Source organism: Mastigoproctus giganteus, chromosome 6, assembly GCF_048544385.1.
Source record: "Mastigoproctus giganteus isolate SK-2022 chromosome 6, ASM4854438v1, whole genome shotgun sequence".
Taxonomy (NCBI): Eukaryota; Metazoa; Arthropoda; class Arachnida; order Uropygi; family Thelyphonidae; genus Mastigoproctus; species Mastigoproctus giganteus.
In genome coordinates, this window is record NC_143580.1 from 199226741 (window position 1) to 199240972 (window position 14232).

A 14232-nucleotide genomic window follows, 5' to 3' on the forward strand; every position below is an offset into this window, starting at 1 on the left:
TTGGACAGAGGTGGGAGCAGAGATGGGCAAAAGTTGCGGCCAATAGCTTTGGCAAGAGACCAGAATGCTCGGCTACCATTAGGGCAAGAAGCAAGTTTTCTACTCTTAGCCTGTTCAAACTCTAGTTTGGACTGATTAATAACTGTTTTACAATTGTTGCAAGCTTTGGTGTAGGCAGAAAATGAAGCTGAAGAATTAGAAACAAGCCAATTACGATATGCAACATTCTTCTCTTGAACAGCCTTATCACATTTATTGGAAAACCAAGGTTTAGATAAAGGATCCCATTCCTGCAAGAATAATTTCACTGACACGATATGAGCAAACGTTGACATCAGAAGTTTTTAAACAGTAATCTAACCAAGGAAAAGAAGAAAAGAAGTCTCGCAGGTCATCCCATTTTGCATTCTTGTAATGCCAAACAACACGAGGTTGGGAATAGCCATGAGATAAAGGTTCCATTGGAGAAGAGACAATCACCAAGTTGTGATCTGAAGTGCCTAAAGGACCTCTCACTTCGACCGTGTACTTAGAAGGATTGTTCGTGAGAAAAAGATCAAGTCTATTGGCTGTATGATTAGGATTGTCCGGTATTCTTGTAGGTAAATGAACAATCTGTGCTATGTCATTAGTAATTGCAAAAGCCTCAGCATCTCGACCTGATGGGCCGTTTTGTGACTAGAAAACAGAAGCCAGCTGGAGTTGTGAACATTAAAATCACCAAGGAAAATTACCTCACTGTTAGAAAAGTTGGACTGGAGAAAGTCAAGTTGCAAACAGAGGAAGTTAAAGATCTCCAAGTGATTAGTGGAGTTGGGAGAACGGTAAAGACAACAGATGAATTTGACACAATGAGGTAGGGAGATTTTAAGCCAGAGAAGATCAAAGAGAGGAGATTCCAAATTGCCAAGTCTCTGACAGGGAATATCAGAACGGACATATGTAGAAGTACCACCTTTGAGGCGAAAGGAATCATACGGCGAATAATTTGGGCATCTGAGATGAGCAGTAGTTGAATCAACCGGTAACAGATTCTTTCAGAAAAAGTACATGGAGTTTGACAGACTGCAAGTGGAAATGGACATCGTTGAGATTAGAATTGAGACTACGTATATTTGTGAAATGAATTAGGAAGTGCTTGGGAGGTTTAGATCTTTTTGCAGATAAGCTTGCTCTATTAGTTTGACAATTCATGGTGTATTCAATAATAAGAAAAAGTGGTGGGGGGACATGCTGTATGAAGTAATGAAATTTTTGGATATGGCGTACACTTGGTAAGATCCTTGACATAACGTGGCCTCGACAATGCTCCCTGCATACACACTACTCGGACTCCCTCCAGTCACTATCTGGCAGAGTCAAGGTAGCAAGATTATACACTAGCTGATCCGGAAGCCTCCTAGAGAGTTACCAATAGGTTCGGTCCGGTGTACTAACTAGCGGCCAGCCTGCGAACACCGTTTTAGAGCTGTACCCTCGAAATATAAGGAATATTGGATCTTGCCACGATGTTCATCATAACCTCAAAAGTCATCAATCATGCTGCATGATGGAAGAGATAGGGAAAGGTTGACTGGAACTTAGCTCTAGAGACTAAACATGGGTTCCACCACTTCAAATCTCCAATAAGCAAAGTGGTGGTATTTCACCGGTTGATGAGAGTCATCTACCACGCAGTACTGCCTGGTAACATAGAGGGGCGGCATTCCTCCATGTGGTGTGGGCACCACACTTCGACCCCTGCTTACGTTGGTTCACACCTGGGTGGTCACCCACCATGTACTTGTGCATGGAAGTTATACCCAGGATTACTAACAGTCCCACCATCGTGAATTTTCTTGTGCCATGCTTTTATCTGTAATATAACATGTAAGTAATGTTTAGGGATAACCACCCTTCCTAAATCTGTTGCAAAATTACTTTTCAGAAGCTGAGTAGCTATACCCAAAGCTTGTGGGTAATGTTTTTTCGACATGAATTGATATCTCAAAATGTAATTCTTCATTCTGTAATATCAAAAGTTGTAGAATCTGCTATGGAAAAGCTGGTTAAGGTAAGTATAAATAATATACTCCACTTTTTTATTTTTTTATTTCTTTTAAACACTTTTACTATTATAATTAAAAATAGCAAGGGCTTAAAATGCCGAAAGTTAAGACGGAAAATATGCCCTTTAGTCAAAGCTTAAATAAAACCGGCACTCACCTCATTATCTGTTTAGTTGCATGAATTGTATAGAAAAAAGGGGGTATGAGAAGGTCTCAGATTAAAAACTAAAATCATAAGTTAAAAATCTTTGGTTAAAAATTAAAATTAAGCTCAGAGGAGGAAAAGGTGCACCATGTCATCCTCTAGATGTCAGTTTTAAAACATAAAACTGTAAAGTTGTGTTTAAATGAGAATAAGGCCAATAGTCATGAACGATGGACTTTTGTTAAAAACATCTTCAGTTGGCACTAAAGGCCGCTACACACATTCAGGTAAACCTGTCAGTGATGTCTGCGCAGGCACGCGTGTACAGGTCAACCAGACGCTCCGGTAAACCTGTCACCATTCATTCAGTCGGCTGACCATGGCATCGACAGACGACATTTTAGCAGCTGCTAATACAATTTCATAGTTGTTACTTCATAAAGTGGCTTATTCCACAATGAATGGCAAGCCATCATCATTTAGGAGATGCTCCGTGACTGGAGTGCTGTAGGAAAAGTTAAAGCAGCAGAATTGCAAGCTGAGGAAGCAAAATAACATTGTGTCCAAAAAGGTGATGCCAAAAATTTGCAAAATTTCAAGATTCCAGGATAAGGTAGTCCAGGAATCATCTTATTTTAATTACAGTGTAGAACAATTTGTGTGCTTCCTGCTGATTTGAGATCAGTAATGTGAGGCCTTAATGAGAGTGGACTATATCAGGAGGCCAGTGAGTTCACATCCTGCTTTCCTTCACTCACAAGTGAACCTATTTCGATTGATGTCACTACCACATTGCTTAGGCACACTTCTCATATAATAGATATACAGACATCTAGAAATTGAATATATCTATATTCACTTTCTAAATGAAGCTGTAAAAAGCAAAATTTCTTAAAACTGATTGACATCAAAATTATGGTAGAGAAGTTACCTACAGTTGAGTGACTTGGTGTATTTTACTCAAAAAGACAATGACTTAGTGTATTTTAAGTAAAATACACTAAGTCATTACTTAGTAATATTGCATTTTGACTTGCACTAATTACAGGTATCCCTTGCGTTATGCGATTAATTGGTTCAGAGAATTCTCCGCATAAAGTGAAATGACTTTTACATGGGTAAAATATAGATGGTTCAAAAATGAAAAATAACTATCAAAAATTTAAAAAGAAATGAATTTATTTTTTTTCTTCAGTTAGTGCATTGATTGCTTCAGTTAGCGTTACTGTAATTAATTTAATCAGATGATGAATCAACTGATACAGGCCCTGGGTCGGTGAACTGATGATTTTCAACTCTGTTGAAGAAATGGTCAAGAGAAAGCTTTGATGTGCAGCATTTTTTCTCTCTCTCTCCCTGTAGAGTTCTTTTTAACAAGCCAAAGGGGTCTGAATCTCTCTCTCTCTCTCTCTGTTAGAATCTTTCTTGTTAATAATACTAATGGCATTGTCAATGTGCTTAAAAAATTCAGCCATTTTCTTTGTTGAAAGGCTTAACAGGTTCAGCAATGACAGTGGAGTCATCTTCATTTAAGTCTTTCTCCAATTTGAAATCCTCATTGGTGAGCTCCCCTGTGTTGGGATTGAAGCAATTCATCCTCGTCCTCTCCTACATATTCAGATACCTTTTGAATGTTGCTGATGTTGCTGTATTCATATACACAAGGTGTTTTTTGTGTATATGAATACAATGAAGAAGAAAACAAATTGGATCAGAACCTTGTGTACTGGGATAATCCAGCTGATGTTGCTGAATAATTGAATAGGTGCTTTGCATTGGTTTTTACTGTCAAAAAACCCTTTATACTAAGGAGAAGCTGTGTGGGGGGGGCTGAGTCATATGAAATTAGAGATGACCATTTATTAGAAAAAATTTTGCCTAAAGAGGATCCTGAAGTTGATGGCATATACCAGTAACGTTGAGAGAAGCAGCTAGAAAGTGTATTAACCATTGCAGTTAATTTTCAGAGCATTAGCATTAGTAGAGGCATATGATTCAAGAAAGCAAGCTTATGCAGCATTAGCGAAAAAAAACTTCCCATATCGCCCATCCATTTGCTCAAAAAAGTTTGTCCAGTTCTGCCTTGAATTTATTTAAGCTATCAACTTCCACAATGACAGATGGAAGTTTTTTCTAGCAATCAACTACCCACTGGCTAAAGGCAAATTTCCGTACATCTATTCTACAACCGTCTTTCCTCAATTTGAGTTTATGCTCCTTCAAGTTTGTAATCTGAGCAAGAATCCCATCAGCATTGAGCCTGTTCAAACCATTCAAGGCCTTATACACCTTAATCGGATCACCTCGCAGGTGCCTAGTCTCCAGATGCTGCAATTTGCAGAAATTAGGCCTTTCTTGGTAAGAGCACCCACTTTTTTCCCCTCACCAGTCTTGTTGCCCTTCTAGCAACTCTACATCCTTCCTAAAATGTGGCCTCCATTACCTGTATATAGTACTCAAGGTGTGGCCATTGAAACCATTGCTTTATACAAAGGGATAATCACATCCTTATCCCTGCTAGCAAAATTCCTGTATATCATTGACAAGGGTCCATGACCTGCTCTGGCAGCCTGTCTGCATTGCTCAGAAAACTTCATATCTGACTCCACAATTACCCCAGGTCTTCCCTTCATTCTCCACTACCCTGAATGTAGTACCACACAATTGGTTCATTTCTCTGGGGGTTCCTGTTACCCATATGCAGTACTTTGCGTTATTGGACTCAAAAGGTTCCTTTGGGCTGGAGAAATGTGAATGTTTCACCAATACATAAAGGCAGTTTTAAGAGTGAAGCCGGTAACTGCAGATCTGTTAGTCTGACTTCATTGGTAGGGAAAACCTTAGAGCCAGTGGTTAAGAGAGCAATCGAGGGATGCTTAGACAGAAATGGCATTTTGAAGGACACACAACTTGGTTTCATTAAGAGAAGTCATGTTTAACTAACCTTGTGAGCTATTTTGACACAGTTACATCATGAGATAGATGTAGGGAACAATTTTGACATTATTTGGTTTTAAGAAAACATTTGACTCTCTCCCTTATGAGAGATTACTGTATAGGCTGGAACATGTTGGGATTACCGGAAAGGTTCTCAAATGGATTGCAGGGTTGCTGCAGGGAAGAAGGCAGAGGGTTGTGATTAATGGATATTCTTCAGATTGGTGTCAAAGTAGAAGTGAGATCCTCCAAGGATCTGTTGTAAGACATCAGAAAAATTAGTTCTTGTACTACTGATTGATCTTCATAAACTACATCAATGAAGGAATAATGAGTGTGATGTTAAAATTTGCAGATGATGTAAAGATTGGGAGAGTCATTAATGATCAGTGCCAAGCAGCACTCCTTCAGGATAACTTGAACAGGCTTCAGGAAGTCTGAAAAGTGGCAGCTATGTTTTAATGCAGCAAAATGCAAGGTCTTACACTTGGAGAATAGTAACCCCAAAATAATTTGTACACTTGGTGGGGTTGAATTAAAAACAGTAAAGAAAGAAAGGGATCTGGGAGTTATGATATGGGCAGATATGAAGTTTCCTGAGTAGTGTAAACAGGTGGTTAGGAAAGCCTGTGTTGTCCAATCAGTGATTTATCGGGGGTCGTAGTCCTGCTGTATAAGGCAGTTGTGAGACTACATTTAGAGTACTGTGTCCAGGTGTTGAGACCTCATCTGAAAGAATACATTGAGCTTCTTGAAAGAGTCCAAAGATGGGCAACTTGCATGGTGCGATTGGCAAAAGTGTGACAATACAAGGAAGGACTTTGATTATGTGGGCTAGAGCTTGGCAACCAGGAACCTTAGAGGGGATGTGATTGAGGTTTATAAGGCTAGAGGGATTAGTAAAATGAATGAAGGCTGAATTTTCATTGTTATAAAGAATTCCAGAACTAGGGTACATAAATTCAGTTTATAGGTTAAGAGGTTTAGACTAGATTATAGAAAGTTTTCTTTTAGCCAGTGAGTTGTTGATTACTGGAAAAAGTTGCCTCAGCAGGTATTCAAGGCTGACAGTTTGAAGAAATTCAGAGGTCAAATGGATAGTTACCTACATTAGGAGGGAAGGACATAATTTGTATTTTCTTATCTGTTTTTTTTTTTTTTTTTTTTTTTGCCAGGGTAGCAATAGTCTGTGACTCCCTTGCACTATATATGGCTCTCCTTGCAATGGCAATTATATCATATGTTAAATTGGAAAGTTCCACTGCGGGAACAAAGTCACGAGACTCAATGACATCGGGCCAAATCTATTTCCAAAATCCCTGCTTATAAAACTCGGAAACTTCTGCCCATACATCTCTAATGGTGTCAGTCGCTTTCTTGATGTTATTTCTTCTTCCAAAATCTTCCACGGAAAGTTGATCTTCACCATCGTTATCTTTAACCATTTGAGTGAATGTCCTCTGAAAATAATAACTTTTGAAGGTTGCCATGATCCATAGCTTGGATAAGGGATGTCATATTTGGCAGTAGGAACATAACATTAATATTTTCATCAACATCAATGATTCTTGGGGGGGGGGGGTTCAGGTGCATTATCCTGGAGGAGAAGAATTTTAAAGGGCACATTTATCCTCTCAGAGTAAACCCGAGTAAGTCAGAGTATTCACGACAGAGTTCATTGAAAAAGTAGGATTCAAAGATAGCTAGCTGCTGTAATCCAAACTTTCTTGTTGACCGCCATACAACTGGCAAATGCCCCTTAGAATAACTCTTCAGTACTCATGGGTTTTCAGAATGATAAACCATGAGGGGATTTATTTTATGATATCTGGATGCATTCCCTCCTAACAGCAATATAAGGCAATTCTTGGAGGATTTAAAACCTGGAGCTATCTTCTCTTGCACAGAGGCAAATGTTCTGCTTGGCATGAACTTCCAGAACAACCCCATTTTCATCCATATTGAGCTCTTGTTGAGGCAAATAACCATAGTCTTCAATTGCCACTTGGAGTTGTGATGGAAAGTTCTCAGCAGCAACTGAATCAGCTGCTGCAGCCTCCCTGTTAGCTTAAGGTTATGCAATTGATATCACCCCTTAAAATGTTCAAAGCCTCCAGCACTTGTGGCTAAGATTTGCACTTTTGGATCAGGCTCAATAGCATTCAGGTCCTCAAACAAATAAAATTTTCACGTTAGCCTGGATAAAACTGGTGGATATAGGAATAGCACATTGATTTTGATGTTCAATCCATTGAGCCAACACATCCTTTCTAATTTCTCGATAAGTAGCAGCCTTATCTGTGCAATCTTACTAGCTGTCATTCTCATCTCACTTTAACAACTGCCTTTAATTTTCTTAGCCTGATTTCTTATTGTTCTTAATGTCAATTTAGAGATTCCTGTGGCTCTATGGCAATGGTCCGTTCATTACATTCATACCTCTTAATCATATAAAATTTTTCCTCGTGGGTTATAGATTTCCTCTGTTTTTTGCTGCTGGCAGCACTTCAGTCACTGTTTTTACATTTTTCCCTGGGGTCGATTTTAAGTTACACTGCAATATAATACATTCTGAAAATTTAAGAAGACAAAATACCATTTGTGATGCTTCCAATCCTGCAGCTGCAGAGAGACTGAAATACCTAAAACACTGTGTGCTTGTGGCACATGCACAGTGAGTGATTCATAGATGCGGCCAAGCAGTAATTGAGACTAGTTTTTATTTATTTATTTTTTGAAATCATGTTAACAGTGAAAACATGTAAAGTGAGATCATGTATAACATGGGATACTGTTGTTATATTAATTATACTTGTTATACTAATATTACTTAGCAATGTTAATTAAAGAATTATATATACTTTTTTTTTTTTTATCTCCCACTCTCTGTTTTGAATTATAATCGTTACTTTTTCAGGTTGGATTTCCCTCACACACTGATTCACCATCCTGTGACTATTCAAGACTTGATTTTGACTCAGATGAAGATTTTAGTGCATTTTTCAGGAGTATGTACAGACTGTGGATTCTTAAGAATTTTCTTATGTCATTACATTCTATTTCTTCATTTTATATTTATCTCAATTTCTCTTGGATTTTTTTTCCTAACCAGTTTAAAGACTGTTTATTTGATCATAGAAGGAATGACAATGAAAGATATGGTGCCTTAAAATTCATCAAGCAGCAGCAAGTTAAAATTCAAAATGTTCTACACAAACAGAATTGTTTTCCCCCAGCCATTTTCCCTTCTTTCCCATGGAGTAAATCAAGGCAATCTAACTTATGAACACAAGAGTCATAATGCATATATAGGGGTAGCTTGTTTTAATCACACAGAGCTAAATGGACAATATCTGGCTCGTACAGAGTGTGAAAAAAATTAATTCCAAAAAGCGACACCAGGGTAAAATTGGTGCTATTTTCTGCTATACAAGAAAGTTATTCAGATTGCAACTGTTATCCTGTTGTACCCTTCCTTCTCACAACCTTTGAATCACTAAATTTTTTGTAAGTCATTAGGTTATGAACAGTTGGACACACCGGTGATCCTTAGAACTAACAACAGGCTAAGCTTACAAACATTCACACCTAAATGGAAAGATCAGCAGTAAGTTTGCAAAAAACATTCAAAGCAAATATACACAAGTTCTTAACAGATGACTGCACCCTATCAAAATAAATAAATAATTATGAGTGTTTCTTCCTAAAAAGGTTTCGAGATAGAAGTGGTGTAATTGTTTCTATATGTGTTTCTGTATTGTTTCATAGGGTTTTCCAAAAACATTACAGACATGAGGATTTTAGATTCCTTGTGACTTGTACAATTATATAAAATAAAAACATTTTCAAATAACACAAACGACAACATGTCTAAGAATTCATATAGAGCTCTAATTATCCCAAAAGATTTACAAAAAAATACAGTTTGCTGCTTAATGTCAATTCCTTAGGACTTCTCTTAATGCTGATGATAGCTACTGCAAATTATCTTAACCCACTTTATGATTATGGCTAACATTTAATAACGCAGGCAAGATTACAATGGTATTTAGATAAACAGTTTTTTTATTTCTCTAGAACACATATATTTCTCTCTTTCTATATCCAAGGTAAAATTCTCTGCCTAAAATTCTAAAATTCTTAATTAATATTAACTTTAATTTACAGTATTCTATTGCTCTATTTATTAAGTTAGCCATCTCTTTGTTTTTAGAAAATTAATTCTGTTGCGGCTGTGTCACTTGCAAAAGTGATCAGGTAAACTCCTCTTACCTTTATAAAATTCAAGCTGCATTCATAATTATCCATGAAGATACCTTTGTGAAGCTTTACCTTTATTAACAGTCCTTTTGCATTTAACCTCTGTTTCCTGTTAAAAGCAACAGCTGACATTAATAGAGTTCTATTCAAACAGAACAAATTAAATGCCTTATAGTTTCTAAAGAAAACAAATCTGAACACTTTAAAATAGCTTACACTTGAGATAACTAATATTTTTGATCATATTTCACTAACTATATCTTCCTCTTATCGAAAAACAGCTGATTAGACTCATGTAAAATACAAAGTAAGCTACCTATACTACATTCAGTTTCAAGTTTAACTTGATTAGGTTTTTTTTTTTTTTTTAAGGCTCTCTTTTGTGACTCGTGGCACTAATGACCAATTAACGGTCAGTTCCATAAACATAACAAAAAATGTGGAAAGTTGCAAGGGTGAAAAACATGAATAAGCAGGCAACAAACAACATGGAAAAATATATGTAAAAGTGAAACTGTGTTTAAATGTACATCAACATCAAGAAATTATTGGATTATTTGTCCACTGTAGTTGAATACCTAGGATTAACAAGGTACAATAAATGAGGAGTCTAACATATAAGTGTTGTATCAGTGTATACATCACTGTGTGAAGTGTGTGCAAGAAAGTAATTACCCTTAGCCTCCAGTTAAAATCCAAACAATTGGAACAATAAGTGCTGCAGTGAAATAAAATCCTAAAAAGAAACCATAAAAAAATTGTCAATGGAAATATATTTGGAAAACAAAGGAACCTTGCACCAAGATCTCCATTTGTTTCCACATAAACTTCATTGTTTTAGACCTTCAGAAAGGAAAGTTGCATGAAAGTTACTTGATAGCCCTAAATAATGAAGCATTATTTTAGACATAACCTTACTATTGGCCCAGATAATAAGTATCGGGAAGTAGCCAATTGTTTCATTATTGAAAATGATAGTAGGTAAATCATCAAAAGTAAGCTTGGGATATGAAAGAAGGACAACGGAGCTGATAAGATTTATCCAGTGATATTAAAGGAGGCAGCAGGACGGCTTGCTGAATCCATTTATGTTATAATCCATACATCTGTAGGATTTGGTGAAGTCCCAGCAGATTGGAGATGTGCAAATATTTCTCCAATTTACAAAGGTGGTTCCAAGGGTGAAATCGGTAATTTCACTCCTGTAAGTTTTAACTTCTGTGGCAGTTAAAATTGACTCCATGATTAAGGATGTATTTTATTTTTGGTGATGTCCTATGTTATAACACCCTTTGAATAAATTGTAATGATATGCTGTAGTGGGAATGTATTAATGACAGGTAAAAAGTTGATTAAATGAGAGGAGAGAAAGTTATAAATGAATGGACTGGGGTCTTAAGTGCAGTTTCACAAGGCTCAGTACTCTGAATCTCTTATTTATGATATTTGTTAATGACATTGAAGGAACAATGTGCTTGATGTCAAAGGTTTTCTGATGATACAAAGGTGGAGAGGGTGATGAATGGTCGTAACCCAGGTATACTTCCTCGGTAAAACCAAAGTAAATTATTTACTTTGTCCGAAAAATGGCAGTTGAAGTACAATATTGGGTAACATAGGGCTTTACATTTAGATAGAAATCCATGATTATATTATTATTTGGAAAGCAATAAATGTAAAGCATTTGACAGTGTAAACGACTTAGAAGTAATTGTGCAATCTGACGTGAAGTTCTCAACAGTGTATACAGACTGCTAGAACTGTACGTGGAATTTTATTTGTGATATATATGAATTTTGCTAATAGAAATTCAGAGGTTATTACTCCATTATGTTATGCCTTGGTTAGGCTGCATCTTGAATATTGTATACAAAGTTGAAAATCCCTATTTCAGAATGTGAATCTGCTTTAAAAGATGCAGAAAATGCAAAGCCTCAAGACCATTAAATGCATTTTAATCAGGTAAATTAAATAATGAGGATGTTTGTGAGGTGGGGTGTGTTTTTTTTTTTTTTTTTTTTTTTTTTTTTTTGCACAAGCAGTTAAATTTAAGAGAAGTCCTGAAGCAGAATGTCATAACAATGTCTCCCCTTTTAAGTCATTGACAAATTAACCTTTTGATGATTCTATTTGTTTGAAATTAGTTCAATACCAGAATAATTAACCTTTTTAGTGATGAGTTAACTGTATAATTGTATTCGGTGATGAGGTACCTCACAATGAATTTTCATAGTGACTGGCTCTGTTTTTTTTAATAAAATTTTGTCCATAAATAGCTTAAAAGATTAATATGTCCTTGTTTTGGCATTGTTGCCCAATACTAGAGTAAAAATTTTTTTTTAATGCAACGGTGTCCTCTACTTCTTTCTGTTATTTGATTCTGTTTTATCAAATTTTGCATCTGAAGAACTTATTGACTTGCAGGCAGTGATAGTGAAAGAAGAAAATGCTGACTAAGCTCAAGATGAACTAAATGAGAAGCTGAGACGCTTCATCACCAGAGAGATGGCAATGGCATTTCGTGAAATTGCATCGGCAGTGGCGAGGTTTGAGATCCCGACAGCAAACAATTCTTAAAAGTTAACGGGGTGAATGATATGCTTGCTTGCTACAAAGAAATCTACGGTGAAAAGGAAAAAACCACCGTCCAGTCGTCCGTTAATATGTTCTTTCATAAGGTTGAGTGGCCGACCCTTCTAAACCTCCACAGTGGTGCACTTATCAGCTGAAGGCATCGATTCTGGCAACGATGCTCAAGAGGTAAAACTTACTGACATTATGCCTGTCTCCTCTTTTTTTGTAATTTTATAATTTTGAAATTTTTTTAAATTGTTCGCTTTTGTAATTTTTCCTGCCCATGAGATAAAAAAATTGAATGAATACAATAAATAATTCTATTTGCATGTTCGTCGAACTTTTCTTTTTTGATTCAATCAATTCAACAAGCACGTTGCAAGTGCTGCATAAGCATGGGAGAAATTCCGACTTATGTAGAGCGCCGCGGAACGCAACCCTTACGTAAGTCGGGGAGTGGCTGTATAAATAAATAATAAACAACTGAAATAGATAATCTATGATCAGTCTTTCATTTACCAATGAAAGAAATCTTTGAAACTCACTACATAATAAAAATTTATTTGTTTAATTAACGGTAAGGCTGGCCGAATATTTTTTTTTTTTTTTTTTAGTAGTAGTGATGTGCAGATTCAGACTCAGTGCATTCTAATACTCTACCACATGACCACAACTAGCCATACTGTTAATTGAAAGATTGAGTTTAATTAAATAAATATTCAAAAATTTTATTTTTATTTTATTTTATTTATTATTATTTATTTATTATTATTTATTATTTTTTTTTTATGTATTTCATGAATTATTTTGTGGGTTGGTTATCTTTTCCAGAATTCAGAGTAGATGTGAGTGAGACTATCAGATATGCTACAAGCCTTAATCCAACTATCACATTTAACTTTGCTGCAGACAAGCTACGTTTACAGCTGAAAAAGACTATTGACACTGGAACTGGTATGTAATAATGAAATAAAATATTTTGTTGATTAATTTAAAAGTATTGCTTGCATTTCAAACCAAATGCTACTGTCAGAAGAATTCCAGAATTTGGTTTAAGGAGAAAACTAAACACAAGTTTATATTGAAAAACTAAATTTGAAAGTTATTTAATTTGAAGATAGTCCTGTTTGAATCAGCCATCAGACATTTTAAGTGAAAAGCTATCCCAGTGTTTTTTAAAACCCTTCTGGCACAAATTTTGTATCCTGTCCTGCCAAAAATCCTAACTTTCAAGAACAGTACATCTTGCTAATATCCCAGAAAGAAGCATTTGAAGGTAGTGGTTTCATGATGTTGGCTGGAATCACTGTCAGTGACTATACCTATCTGTGTTTTCAAGAAAGGAATGCTCGTGGCTGTGAGTTATCAAGATGAAATCCTTTATTCATACATTCACTCTTTTGTAAGGGAAATTGGTTCCCGCTTTCTTTTAATGGACAATAATGTGTACTCTCACAGAGCTCTCCTAATGAGCCAGTACCTTTATGGAGGGGAAGCCTTGTTGAAATTTGACCTGCTTAACTCACAAATAGGGCCTGAACATTAACTCTGATGATTATCAGTAGTGATTCTTCATGCATTAAGAATCTGCAGATAAATGAACCACTAAGTGGAAGTGATCACAGTGTGCTGAAGTGGGATTTACTCAAAGAGGTAACTACCATCAGGGGTAAAGGGAAGGGTTATTGCTTTCATAAAGGCGACTACGATGGACTGAGACAGTATTTAAATTTTATACAGTGGGACCAACTGATGATGTTACCAACAGCAAATTCAAAATGGGAAGCATTCAAAGAACGTATCTTGGAAGCTACTAGGCTTTACATACCAACTAAGAAATATTGTTCAAGGTTTAGGCCTAAATGGATGTCAGATGAACTAATGAGACATATGGCAGAGAAGAAAATGCATGGGATACATACAAATTAACATGTGACACAGAAGCCTATGATAGATACAAGTTGATATGTAACCAAGTTACAAAGGAGGTTAGGCAGGCGAAGGCAGATTACGAGAAATCTTTGGCAAGGGATGCAAAGAAAAACAGCAAAGAGTTCTTTACTTATGTAAACTCTAGAAGAAAGGGGATGAATCAGATTGGTCCACTTGATATTGATGGGTCAACTGTTGATGATCCTGCTCAGGTAGCTAACAAACTAAATGAATATTTTGCATCGAAATTCACACATGAGGAGTTATTTAATGAGGGGAAAGCCAGAGGTGTATTCAACTCTGGCAGTAAGCTAGAGAATCTTGTAATAACTTAGA

The 14232-nt window shown here is 36.3% G+C and overlaps 1 protein-coding gene across 1 annotated transcript in view; it reads left to right on the forward strand.

Annotated features, from left to right (window-relative positions):
- Positions 1–14232, forward strand: part of Ranbp21 (exportin-5-like protein Ranbp21) — a 246751-nt gene that overhangs the window by 99315 nt on the left and 133204 nt on the right. Inside the window, exons 11-13 of the mRNA XM_090376372.1 lie at positions 1928–2053; positions 8048–8138; positions 12796–12918. Coding sequence (XP_090232498.1) covers positions 1928–2053; positions 8048–8138; positions 12796–12918 — 340 coding nt within the window. The remainder of the gene's footprint in view (positions 1–1927; positions 2054–8047; positions 8139–12795; positions 12919–14232) is intronic.